The sequence below is a fragment of the Stegostoma tigrinum genome, chromosome 17, assembly GCF_030684315.1.
Source record: "Stegostoma tigrinum isolate sSteTig4 chromosome 17, sSteTig4.hap1, whole genome shotgun sequence".
Lineage (NCBI taxonomy): Eukaryota > Metazoa > Chordata > Chondrichthyes > Orectolobiformes > Stegostomatidae > Stegostoma > Stegostoma tigrinum.
This window is the reverse complement of record NC_081370.1, coordinates 32,569,434-32,583,001: the sequence shown is the minus strand read 5'-3', so window position 1 is coordinate 32,583,001 and position 13,568 is coordinate 32,569,434. Positions and strand designations below refer to the sequence as shown.

Below are 13,568 nucleotides of genomic sequence, written 5' to 3'. Positions count from 1 at the left end.
CTGATCAGAAGACGCATGCTTGCTTTAGGAAAATTAAGAAATTATTCATCTTCTAGTGTAATGTCATGTGGTTAAAATAGAGAGGGCATTATCTGTTGCTTAAGCAAAATACATTCTGCATATAAGTAAACATTGGGATGATATCCAGGCATATGCACTAAGAAAGCTGTAGGCCCCAGCATCACACTGTGCTGGCTTAGCTGGACTGCTGCTGGAGTAGCAACAAGGGCATTCCAAATGAATTTAGGAGGGAAAAGTAATGTTTCTGTCAGTTGTTATCCAATTTCTCCTGACCATCCAAAACCATTTCTTTTCTAGCCGATTTTTTGACTTGTATGAGCTCAATGCCTCAGAGTCAGCTTCAGGTGTCAACATTGTTAAATCTGACTTCTGGATCCCAGCTGTTTAGTGTTTGCCAGCTTGACACAAAGACGCAGCTCATAGATGCTGGTCACTCAGACGCCAAACAAAAAAATCATCTACCCAGCAGCATCTTTCGCTCAGTTTGAGCAAGTCCTGACTCAGGGCTGTAGGTTTATGCCATGGCTCTCCATGTAACAGAATAAGCTGATTACTGATGTGCAGATTTTTGAACACGTGGGACAGGATGTTGGGTGAGGTGGTGGGATTCGAAGTGAGGATTTGTTTCCTTTCTTCTTCTGTCTTTGCCACCACACTGCCTCACAAAGTTGTTGTAATTCAACACATCGTGCAGCTTGATGAACAAATTGTTGCTATTTTGAATGACCGAAAACAAACTCTTTGCAGTCATTCATGTCACTGCAGTGGTACTTCAAGGAGCATTCCAGTGTATCATTGAGGGCTTTATTTGGCTCTCTCTACAATGTTGACATTTGAACATTGAATAAACAGGTCCTGGCAGGGGAGACACTTTGTAGTCATCCAGATACAGGATTTTAATTTGACTTATAGGACTTTTGCCTGAATGTATGTAGAGCTGAATTCAAGAAGGGCACAAGCATTTGTTTTGATGGTCTTATTAAATCTAGAACATATGCCAGAGCTTGCACTGGTGGATTATTTTTAACCATTCTTCTGTATTGCTAATGATTCACAGTTCATTCTGAGTGATTCAGTTAGTCACACTCCTGCCTCTGTGCTGGAAAGTCCTGGATTCAGATCCAATTCCAGGGCTTTTTGGCTGTGGAAGGAATGATCACACAGCTCAAAGCTGTCAATCCTGTCAAAATCTTTCCAATTATCCGCATAATTCGCTAAAGAGAAAAATAAGTGTGAAGATATGCAAAAAAAATCAAATAAGGCAGCTTAAACAAAGTCCAGTTGAATAAATATGGCATGGACCACAGAGTTAAAGAGTCATAGAGTCATACGCCATGGAAGCAGAACTTTTGCTCCAACCATTCCCAAACTAAACTAATTTCACTTCCCTGCATTTGGTCCATAAGCATCTAAACCTTTCATATTCATGTACATATCCAAATGTCTTAAATCTTATAACTGCACCTACTCTTATTCTTTTCTTTGGCAGTTCATTCCACACATGAACCAAACTCTATGTGGAAGATATCACCACACAGTGTCATTTTAGGCTCAATGTTCTAACCTGTAAGGAGTTCTGACAGACTGATATCAGTGTTGTCTTTGTTAATAAAGTGTGAAGCTGGATGAACACAGCAGGCCAAGCAGCATCTCGGGAGCACAAAAGCTGACGTTTCAGGCCTAGACCCTTCATCAGAGAGGGGGATAGGGCGAGGGTTCTGGAATAAATAGGGAGAGGGGGGGAGGCAGACCGAAGATGGAGAGAAAAGAAGATAGGTGGAGAGGAACGTATAGGTGAGGAGGTAGGGAGGGGATAGGTCAGTCCAGGGAAGACGGACAGGTCAAGGAGGTGGGATGAGGTTAGTAGGTAGGAAATGGAGGTGCAGCTTGGGGTGGGAGGGAGGGATGGGTGAGAGGAAGAACAGGTTAGGGAGGCAGAGACAGGCTGGGCTGATTTTGGGATACAGTGGGGGGAGGGGAACAGCTCGGCTGGTTGTGTGGTGCAGTGGGGGGAGGGGACGAACTGGTTCGCAACTGGGAGGTGCAGTTGTTTATTGCGAACCGAGCGGATGTGTTATGCAAAGCGGTCCCCAAGCCTCCGCTTGGTTTCCCCAATGTAGAGGAAGCCACACCGGGTACAATGGATACAGTATACCACATTGGCAGATGTGCAGGTGAACCTCTGCTTAATATGGAAAGTCATCTTCCTACATAGGCCCCAAACCCCACCTCTTCCTCCGTTACATTGATGACTGTATCAGCGCCGCCTCTTGCTCTCCAGAGGAGCTCGAACAGTTCATCCACTTCACCAACACCTTCCACCCCAACCTTCAGTTCACCTGGGCCATCTCCAGCACATCCCTCACCTTCCTGGACCGCTCAGTCTCCATCTCAGGCAACCAGCTTGTAACTGATGTCCATTTCAAGCCCACCGACCCCCACAGCTACCTAGAATACACCTCCTCCCACCCACCCTCCTGCAAAAATTCCATCCCCTATTCCCAATTCCTCCGCCTCCGCTGCATCTGCTCCCACAATGCGGCATTCCACTCCCGCACATCCCAGATGTCCACGTTCTTCAAGGACCGCAACTTTCCCCCCACAGCGGTCGAGAAAGCCCTTGACCGCGTCTCCCGCATTTCCTGCAACACATCCCTCACATCCCGCCCCCGCCACAACCGCCCAAAGAGGATCCCCCTCGTTCTCACACACCATCCCACCAACCTCCAGATATAACGCATCATCCTCTGACACTTCCGCCATCTACAATCCGACCCCACCACCCAAGACATTTTTCCATCCCCACCCTTGTCTGCTTTCCAGAGAGACCACTCTCTCTGTGACTCCCTTGTTTGCTCCACACTGCCCTCCAACCCCACCACACCCAGCACCTTCAGCAGCAGGAAATGCTACACATGCCCCCACACCTCCTCCCTCACCCCTATCCCAGGCCCGTACCCGGCGTGGCTTCCTCTACATTGGGGAAACCAAGCGGAGGCTTGGGGGCCACTTTGCAGAACACCTCCGCTCGGCTCGCAATAAACAACTGCACCTCCCAGTCGTGAACCATTTCCACTCCCCCTCCCATTCTTTAGATGACATGTCCATCATGGGCCTCCTGCAGTGCCACAATGATGCCACCCGAAGGTTGCAGGAACAGCAACTCATATTCCGCTTGGGAACCCTGCAGCCCAATGGTATCAATGTGGACTTCACCAGCTTCAAAATCTCCCCTTCCCCCACCGCATCCCAAAACCAGCCCAGTTCTTCCCCTCCCCCCACTGCATCCCAAAACCAGCCCAGTTCTTCCCCTCCCCCCACCGCATCCCAAAACCAGTCCAGTTTGTCCCCTTCCCCCACTGCACCACACAACCAGCCCAGCTCTTCCCCTCCCCCCCACTGCATCCCAAAACCAGCCCAGCCTGTCTCTGCCTCCCTAACCTGTTCTTCCTCTCACCCATCCCTTCCTCCCACCCCAAGCCGCACCTCCATTTCCTACCTACTAACCTCATCCCACCTCCTTGACCTGTCCGTCTTCCCTGGACTGACCTATCCCCTCCCTACCTCCCCACCTATACACTCCTCTCCATCTTCGGTCCGCCTCCCCCTCTCTCCCTATTTATTCCAGAGCCCTCTCCCCATCCCCCTCTCTGATGAAGGGTCTAGGCCCGAAACATCAGCTTTTGTGCTCCTGAGATGCTGCTTGGCCTGCTGTGTTCATCCAGCCTCACATTTTATTATCTTGGATTCTCCAGCGTCCGCAGTTCCCATTATCAGTGTTGTCTTTGTTTCCACTTTGAAGTGATTGTTTTTCAGTGTGGGTTATTTTAATGTCTTTGGCAGTGGCGAGAGTCATTCCCATGATTGTCCAGCTTGACCATCTCTGGTGACAACACCAACCGGGGTACAACTAGAGTGACTGCTTTAAAAAGCATTCTTTTGTTAAGAGAATGTAATCATTTAATTTTTAAATTATGCCACCTGCCCCCCCCCCCCGCATCCCAAGTCTATCTCAGCCAACTTAGTAGCATTTTAACAGGAATTAATCACTATTTGCTAGTCACCAGGATTTCAGTAAAGATTTCAGAAGACACCGTGTTTTTGCTGTCACCAATACATTTTTTCTCTCTCTCTCTGCCTGCTGCACTGTCAGTAAATTTTGAAATATAGCAGTTTTGTTTCTTCTTGAGTCTGGCTCCATTGTTTTACCAAGTTGGATTGTTGTTAGCAGCCTTCCATGTCTAATATCTGTAACTCCTTAATCAAGTGTAGATGAAAACTGGAGATGAAAGTTTCTTGATCCCTTAATCAGTTGATTGTTTCTAATGTTTTTAGCTAAAGTGGTAATTTCTTTACAGATGATTTTGTTAATTCCATATTGGCTACCTGAACATGCTTCAATCTGCAGTCAGGTGATCATTACAGCCATTTTAGGTCAATGTTTCTCACTTTTTAACTGTCATTCTAGTCCAAGAAAGCCTCGGGTATTAAAATCAGATAATGCAAGTTTATACTTGGTACTCCATATTTTGCCATTACCATAACAGTGAGGAGAAGACTTGAGTGAAGTTCCAATGTTGAAATGCACTAGCTGGGTTAAATATCCAGTTTCTGTGCTGCATATCTAATGTAATCCTACGTGTGTAGCATGGATGTTAATTATAGGAAGTACATTACATGATATGTTCCCATCATCAACCAATCAACAGATTATGCTTGCCCACATAGGAGGTGGCTTACAAAATGGCTACTGTAACTTTGATCAACAGGTATTAGATTGGCTCCCCACTAAATATACTGATCCTGTGTGCCACAAATCTAATTGAAATCCAGCAGACATTTCACACTTAAGTTACTTCTGTGCCTCAAACTGCTTATGACACATTGTAACTACATTAGCTGCAGTCTCTTTGGTGACACTCTAGGAGCCTGGTTTTATATGATCTGTTCTTGGGCTGTGGATTAAGAGAGTACAGTGATTATTGTTGATCCTTAGTTTTCTAAGGTAATTAAGAGACAACCACATGATAGGAACCAAATTGAGTGGCCAGCTCCTGTCCTTTAATGGCAGTTAACAAAACAGACACTGTGCCATGCTCAACTGTGGGATTGGTTTGTGGAATGACATTGCAGGCAAACATTCTTGCATGTACCTCATGATGCACAACCTGATGCTGATCTGATCCATTATCTGTCTGCAGACCTGTGCCCACACCTTGAGCTGCTCGTGTGCAAATATTATTTTTCAGCCTTTATAGTTTCCACCCTGACAAAAGCTGCTTTAGACTGAAAGTCCTCCAAAGGTAGTGAGAGTGTTGCCTCCTTCCATCTCTGAATTTAACATGCCTCATTAATCAATCAATGCTGTTTGATTTCAGTTACGTCACTCTTTTTGGTCCTGCTACTTTATATGATAAATGCATACTTAAGCCAATTTTCTTAAATATGTAAGAAATTGAAAGCAGTCTCCTCAGACCACCTTAAATATCCTGAATTAGAAAAGAGGATTCTGTCCTGTTAGAAGGGTCACCACAAATCTGCAGTCTAGAGCTTTGCATTATATACGTTTTTGCAGAGCTTTGCTTTCTGCTGAGAGGGCAACACAATATTATTTACTGATGTTAACTTCTGCTTAAATGCATGTTACAGTGTGAAAAGATACCTGCAACACAACCACAGCAATGAATAGAAGTCATTTGTATTCCAAGGCTTAGATTAAATCATTTTCTTCGAAGTGCATTTGTTTATATTCCTTAAATTCCCCTCTTCTCTCATTACATTGTTTCCTAAAGCTGAACATACAATGTTTGCGTGAGTGCTAATTCTTTGCAGGAGCCCAATTCACCCAGTGGATTCTTTTGTGACAGACTGTCTGCTGTAGCACAAAGGCATAGTCAAAGATCAAGTGAAGAGGTTTTGTTTTTGGCTGCATGTCTCAACTGTTTCAAGTGCAGGCGTGTTTTAGACAGGTGTGATTAGGCACTATAGTTTTAAGGACATATTTATGGTCCCTGTGGGAAACTGTTCAAAAAGATTGTCATACTGTAACCACAGTGTAAGCGTACACTGTAAATCAAATTCTCAAATAAATTATACTCACAAAGACTTAGCAAATGGATAATGTTCCTGTCAAATGTTCTTGTTTATATGTGTGCTTGAGCTAAAAATCCCTATTACCTGACCTGAGGTGTAATAATTTGTTCCTGTCAATTCAGTTACTTACAACAGATGGAAATAGGAATACTATTCATTTAATCCCATTTATGTCCATTTAAAATAAAAAAAACAATACAAATACTTTTCATAAATGCTGTACCCAATAGTGTAAAACATCTGAGTGGGCTACTCTTGCATAATGCAAGCTGGTTAGAATTTCCAATTAGATTTCTGCAGGTCATTTCTCAATAGATGTGCATTGGACATGACAATCATTAATCCTCATATGCAAATACTGTTGTTGATGAACAACATGGAGGCAAATCTGTGCACCTTCGGAAATCGTTTTTAATTTGGCGAGATTGATGGGTATTTTATGGTGATTTTTGAGATTGGAATGTAATTTCAGAATTCAAGTGAAAGGTATAAAACATGATGTTAATGTAGGGCACCATGTTGTATTACTCCAAACCTTGAAACCTAGCCAGTGTTTTCCAGCTGACTTCAACTTCCATTTATAAAGTCATTAGATAGAAATTGTGCAATATGGTATTGGTCATAAATAATTGATCTGCTTACCCCCCCCACCCCCTTTCAATAGTTTACTGGTTTAATCAAAACAGAGATTGAAGAAGTTTCATATTGTTGCATTATTGTTTTAGTTCCTGCTATTGTGCAGTGTGATGCTGATTTTAAACAGGTTTTGATACCTGTCTCTTTATTTGAATCCCATGATCAGATTGTGTGTTGCGGAATGTGTGTTGCAAACAGTTGCTATTCTTAATTTGTTCTTCAGTTTTCTGCCCAAAGGCAAGTCTTTGCTGATTATTTGCCTAACCATGGTAAATTACCATGATAATTTGCTACAGAGAGAGTAAGGAGGCAACCCTTAATTTAGATTGTAGAGGTTTATAAAATCATGTGGAGCATAGAAAGGGTGACTAGCCAACGTCTTTCTTCGCAGGGCAGGAGAGTCCAAAACTAGACGGCATAGGCATAAGGTGAGAGGGGTAAGTTTTTTCATACAGAGAGTAGTGTGCATATGGAACAGGCTACCAGAGGATGTGGTGGAAGCTGGTACAATTGCACCATTTAAAAGGCATCTGGATGGGTACATGAATAGGAAGGGTTTAGAGGGATATGGGCCAAATGCTGGCAAATGGGTCGGCGTGGATGTGTTGGACTGAAGGGTTTGTTTTCGTGCTGTGCAACTCTATGACTCGACCAAGTCAGAGTGGTAATTAAATTCCATGCTGTTCGCTTCAACCTGATCCACACACTTGCCACCTAGCCAGCTTAAGCAAAAAAAGGAAGACCAGTTTGTTATTCAGAGAATATTGGGAAAGCAGTTTATGAAGCTCTGAACATTTCCTTTGCATTTACTCAGCTGTAGCTAGTCAATAAAATCTCAAAGTGCTACATCATTTTGTTGCTGTAGAAATGCAGAACTTAAGAGGTTAAAACATTGTTAGAACAACTGGAGTCTGTTTGGCAATCACAAAATGATTGAATAGATTTAGATATCACAGGCATGCATGTGACTATAGATAATGCAGACATGTCAGTACACACTGCAGGAGTGTGTAAAACCTACTTCATCAAATGCCTTTCTAGTGTCTGTTTAATCAAGGACAATATATATAAATTCCTATAACAGCATTTTCTATTTAAATTCAAATCCATTTTTAGGGAAATCTAAAAGGATCCACAGCCAATCTATCCCTAACTATCCAATAATCGCTGTGTCTGTAATAGACTTGAATTGTTTAGCTGGCTATTACTGGAAAACAGACCTCACTCTCACATAACTAGCAGGAAAAGCTGAACAGACTGGGCATTTTTTTCTCCAGAAAAGGGAAGACCGAGAGCTGATCTGATAGAGATCTCTAAAATAATGACGGGGTTCAACAGAGTAGACGTAGCAGATGTTTCAACTGGGAGATGCATGAATGCCTCAGTTTGTAGTATTCCTGCTTCACAAACAGAAAACTTTGGTTTAAAGTGCCATGACTTGTAGCTGTGTTGATTTGTGCCTCAAAACAGACTGTTAATCAATAAGTACAAAATAATCATTTATAATGGGTTTAGGGGAACTACTTGACGCAGAAAGGGCATGATTTAAGCAGGTGTGATTAAGCACCACGCTCTGAAGGATATTAAAAATTGTGGTCCCTGGACAGGACTAGTTATCACAGTGCCACAATGTAAAAGTTGCTTGCAAAAATGCCTTGGAGAGATCCAGAGTGTTGTGATTTAAAACCAAATTCTTGACATGACCAGAGTTTTCACAGGCAGCGTTCACCATGACGAATTCATGTGATACAACACATATAACTTTAGATATTCAGAAGGACTGTCAGTGATTTTCTAAATCTGTTCTTGTGATGGTTTCTGCTTTGCTGGTTAGGCCAACATTTATTACCCATCTGTAAATGCCCTGGAGAAGATTGTCTTATTGAACAGCTGCAGCCTTTTGGGTAGAGGGACATCAAGAATGCTGTTATAGAGGATGTTCCAGGATTTTGACCTAGTGGCGATCAAGGAATGCCATAAGGTTTCAAGTCAGAATGATGAGAGACTTGGAAAGCGACTCACAGATGATGGTACTATCCTTCTAGGTAGTACAGGTCACAAGTTTGGAAGGTGCTGTTGATGGAGCCTTAGTTCTTGCAGTGCATCTTGTAGGTGGTATTCACTGCTATCACTGCGTATTGGAGGTGAAAGTTATTAACATAGTGCCAATGTATAGGCCGTTTTGTCGTGGACAGTGCTGTGTCACCTGAGAGTTATTAGAGTTGCACCCATTCAGACAAATGGAGAATGGTGAGTCAGGATTTGAGTTGCTCACTGCAGAATTTCTGCCCTTGTAGCCACAGTGTTTATATGACTGGTCCAGTTCAGTTTTGTAAAAGGAAAAGCCCGGGATGTTGATAGCTGGAGATTCAGCAATGGGAATTCCATTAATCAAAGGGTGATGGTTAGATTCTCTGTTGTTGGAGATAGTCTTTTGTGCCCCACACGTGCAAAGCAATGTTACTTGTCACATATTTGCTGAATCCTGAATATTGTTCAAATCTTCCTACATGGATACAGTTTGCTTCAGCATCCAAAGAGTCAGGAAATTTGCTTAGGCAGTTTATATTCTCAATTGTGTTTGCATTAATTGTATTAACAGTAACTGCTATGGTGACAAAACGTTTTTCTTTAAAATGTCTATCAAGCACAGTAAGGATGTGATTGGCCGGGCTATTACTTTAAAAAGAGTTTGGGTAGAATATACGATATGGATTTTCTCGCTTGACAAGAAATAAATGCTTTAATGAAAAAGAAGAGACTGATTTTAACCGACTATAATATTCCTATCAATAGATATTTTTCTACTCCATCTGTTAAGAGATATTAATCCACACCTCTGGATCAAGTTGGACTTGAACCCAGGCCTCTTGACCCAGAGGTAGGGAGACTACCGCGGTACCATAAGAGCCTCACTCCAAGCTGTGTTTCTTGGCTATGAATTTCCACTGGGTGTCATCCAATGATTACAATTTTAGCAGAATATCTGCAGGTGCCTACTTTAAAAAAAAAGAAGGTTTTTTGATGCCACTTTGGTGCAGTTTTATGCCCAAATTATGACAGTAATTGAGGAAGTCCCAATGGGAAATAAAATATCCTTATACTCGATCAGCTCAAATCTGCATTGTCCTTTTTAATTTCTCCACTCAGCAGCTTTAATTCTCACTTCCTTTCACAACGTATCATGTGGAAGAGTACTCAATGTAAAATGGAAGCAATGGACACAGACAATTTTTTTTACAAGTTTTTCTGCGCTGTAAAACTCTAATATTCTTGTTGGTAAAATTCTAGAATCCATCGTTGAGGATGAGATTTCTAAATTCTTGGAAGTGCAGGGTCAGATTAGAACAAGTCAGCATGGATTTAGTAAGGGGAGGTTGTGCCTGACAAACCTGTTAGAATTCTTTGAGGAGGTAATAAGTAGGTTAGACCAGGGAAACCCAGTGGATGTTATCTATCTAGACTTCCAAAAGGCCTTTGATTAGGTGCCTCACGGGAAGCTGCTGAGCAAGGTGAGGGCCCATGGTGTTCGAGGTGAGCTACTGGCTTGGATTGAGGATTGGTTGTCTGACAGAAGGCAGAGCGTTGGGATAAAAGGCTCTTTTTTGGAATGGCAACCAGTGACAAGTGGTGTCCCACAGGGTTCGGGGGGTTGGGGCCGCAGCTGTTCACGTTATATATTAATGATCTGGATGAAGGGACTGGGGGCATTCTGCGAAGTTTGCCAATGATACGAAGATAGGTGGACAGGCAGGTAGCACTGAGGAGGTGGGGAGGCTGCAGAAAGATTTGGACAGTTTAAGAGAGTGATTAAGGAAATGGCTGATGAAATTCAATGTGAGCAAATGTGAGGTTTTGCACTTTGGAAAAAAAAGAATACAGGCATGTACTATTTTCTGAACGGTGAGAAAATTCATAAAGCTGAAGTACAAAGAGATCTGGGAGTGCTAGTCCAAGATTCTCCAAAGATTAACTTGCAGGTTGAGACTGTGATTAAGAAAGCGAATGTAATGTTGTAACTTATCTCAAGAGGGTTGGAATATAAAAGCAGCGATGTGCTTTTGAGACTTTATAAAGTACTAGTTAGTCCCCATTTAGAATCCTGTGTCCAATTTTGGGCCCCACGCCCCAGGAAGGACATACTGGCCCTGGAGCGTGTCCAGCGGAGATTCACATGGATGATCCCTGGAATGGTAGGCCTAACATATGATGAACGGATGAGGATCCTGGGATTGTATTCATTAGAGTTTAGAAGGTTGAGGGGAGATCTAATAGAAGCATACAAGATACTGCATGGCTTAGAAAGGGTGGACGCTGGGAGATTGTTTCCATTAGGCGGGGAGACTAGGACCCATGGGCACATGTTGAGAGTGCATATTGAGAATTTGAGCATGGTGCTTCCCATTATTTTATATCTGTTTGAAATTATTGAATTAAAAATGATGTAGACTACATGTCTGACATTTTTGAAAGCTCTGCTGCTGAGGAGGGAGCACAAATTCAGAGAGCTTCTCATTTAGTGTTGTATTTGTTCAGAAATGGAAATGGTATTTATCATACCAAATGTTGTTGTCATATTTTTAAATATAGAAGTTTTTATTGATTCATAGGATGAGGGTCATTAACAAGACCAGCATTTAAATAGGATAAATAGGATAAATGATAAATAGGAACAACAGAAAGTTGATTTTTCCCCAAAGTCTGCTCCAACAAGATTATCACTGTTTTTCTACCTGTATCCACTTTTCCTGTTTTATCTTCATACCACTCAATTTACATTGTACACAAAAGATGATCACCCTCTCTTTTGGAAATGCTTACTTGCTTACTGCTGACCATCCACAGATCCCTGGGGTAGCAAATTCTGAAGATTCACAACTATTTGAGTGAAGAAAAACTCTCTCTTCATCTCTGTCTTAACTGACTGATCCCGATCCTATTACTATGACCCCAAGTCTAGAGACCGCTCCCCCCGCCCAAAAGCCAGGGAAACAATTTTCCTGATCATGTCAAAGTTTTAAGAACTTGATGTTTCAAATAGATCAAAACTCCCATTATTTACCATTACTTGGGAAGATGGTAGAGGGCCACTAAGGTGGTTTATTCGGTCATTTCGCAGGGCTGTTAAGATTCAACTAAATTGTTGAGAGTCTGGTGTCATATGTATGTCAGATTGGATAACATTCTTTTCCCCTAAAGGATAATTACAACAGTCCAGCGGCTTCATGGTTACCACTGCTGATTCTAGCCTGTTAATTCAGATTCCAGGCTTATTTCCCCCCACCAACTGCTTTTCGGGATAAGAACTTCTACTTCAGTCCATTAGCCTTTGGCTCTGGGCTACGTCAGCTGAAACATAACCAGTATGGCATTGTATTCCAAAGGTGATCTTTTAAACCCATGATGGAGGAAAACTGAACCATGGATTCTCAACACATGATTAATTATTATTTTTAAAAATTATGGACTTAAATTTGTAATTGAAAAGCCAATATGAGACAGAAACATATTGAGCTGAGAAACTGATCATCTGTATAGTGCTTTATTGTACTAAGTTATATCAAAATATTACTCTTAAAATGAACTCATTTAATGAAAATTCAATTGCTTGACAACCAGTTGTGTGATAATTCACAAATGAAATAGGATAATTAAAAAACATACAGAATATTGTACTGAATCATATTATATAAAATGCCCCTATCAATGGAGAGCTAGTGTTATGAGAGGGGAAAGAACATCAAGAGCGGTGACTAAATGCTAAGACAAGATTCATTCACTCATGCTCTTAGTCAAACCTATGAAAAATGTTCATTTCAGCTTAGCTAAGAGAAGCTATCCTAGTATTGCAATTTGTGCTTGTAAAACATGGCTTACAAACCTGAAGACACACCTCCATTAGATTAGAGACCCTTTCGAATTAGTGTCAAGAATGCAGCAATTTCAAATTCAGTTGAACCTGAACTTGCAGCTTTCTCCAGCTCATCAAACTGTCACTCAGTAATACTCAGCCGTGACACATTGAACAATGTTTTGGTGCCAAAAGAGATCTGAGTATTCATTCTCTGAGGGCCCCATTGCTCAAGGAACCATGTGCTTATCTTCCTAAAAGTAGCAGGAACCTGATGACTCAACATATTCTGATGTGTAAGGATAAAGGCTGATCGTTTATGTATGCACACAAGCCTGTTTATTCTGTTAAAACAGTGTCAATCAGAATGCAATGGCACTGAGGGCATCATAAATTTCTGAACTGTTCCTGAGGAACAGACACTAGCTGTCATGTCTGAACTAGCATTTCACTGCTGGGGTAATGGATGCCTTCATCTGGCCCAGCAGTCAGCAGATTGCCCTGTGTTGATGGATACTGTCAGCTGAATGCTACACTAGATTTCACTGCACAATAAACACGGCTCTCTGAGCCCATGCAAAGTGAAATCAATTTATCCTGTATGCTCTGCGCATGCTAAATAAAATTAATGTACTGTGTTGCTCTCTTTTCTTCCTGCTCCGATGTTTCAGGGAGTAAGGCAATGAATGGGTCTCCAGCTAAACTACAGCAGTATTATTGTTGGCCAACAGGAAGCACTACGGTGACGGAGGCACGGGTTTACAGAGAAACCAGGGGTCGCAGCAACAACGAGCCACATATCAAACGACCAATGAATGCGTTCATGGTGTGGGCAAAGGACGAGCGCAGGAAGATACTGCAGGCATTTCCAGACATGCATAACTCAAACATCAGCAAAATCTTGGGTGAGTGGCTGAAAGAAGTGTTTCAAACAATGCAACGGATACCCACAAACAGCTTCCTCTTG

The 13,568-nt window shown here is 42.1% G+C and overlaps 1 protein-coding gene across 13 annotated transcripts in view; it reads left to right on the top strand.

The window, feature by feature from the left end:
* The window catches only part of sox6 (SRY-box transcription factor 6), a 624,359-nt gene that overhangs the window by 597,899 nt on the left and 12,892 nt on the right, over positions 1 to 13,568 (top strand). For 11 of the 13 annotated variants that reach the window (XM_048545909.1, XM_059652052.1, XM_059652051.1 and 8 more), the window contains one exon: positions 13,273 to 13,506. In XM_048545909.1, the coding sequence (XP_048401866.1) occupies positions 13,273 to 13,506 (234 nt within the window). The remainder of the gene's footprint in view (positions 1 to 13,272; positions 13,507 to 13,568) is intronic. The other 2 variants (XM_059652056.1, XM_059652055.1) reach the window with 1 other exon arrangement.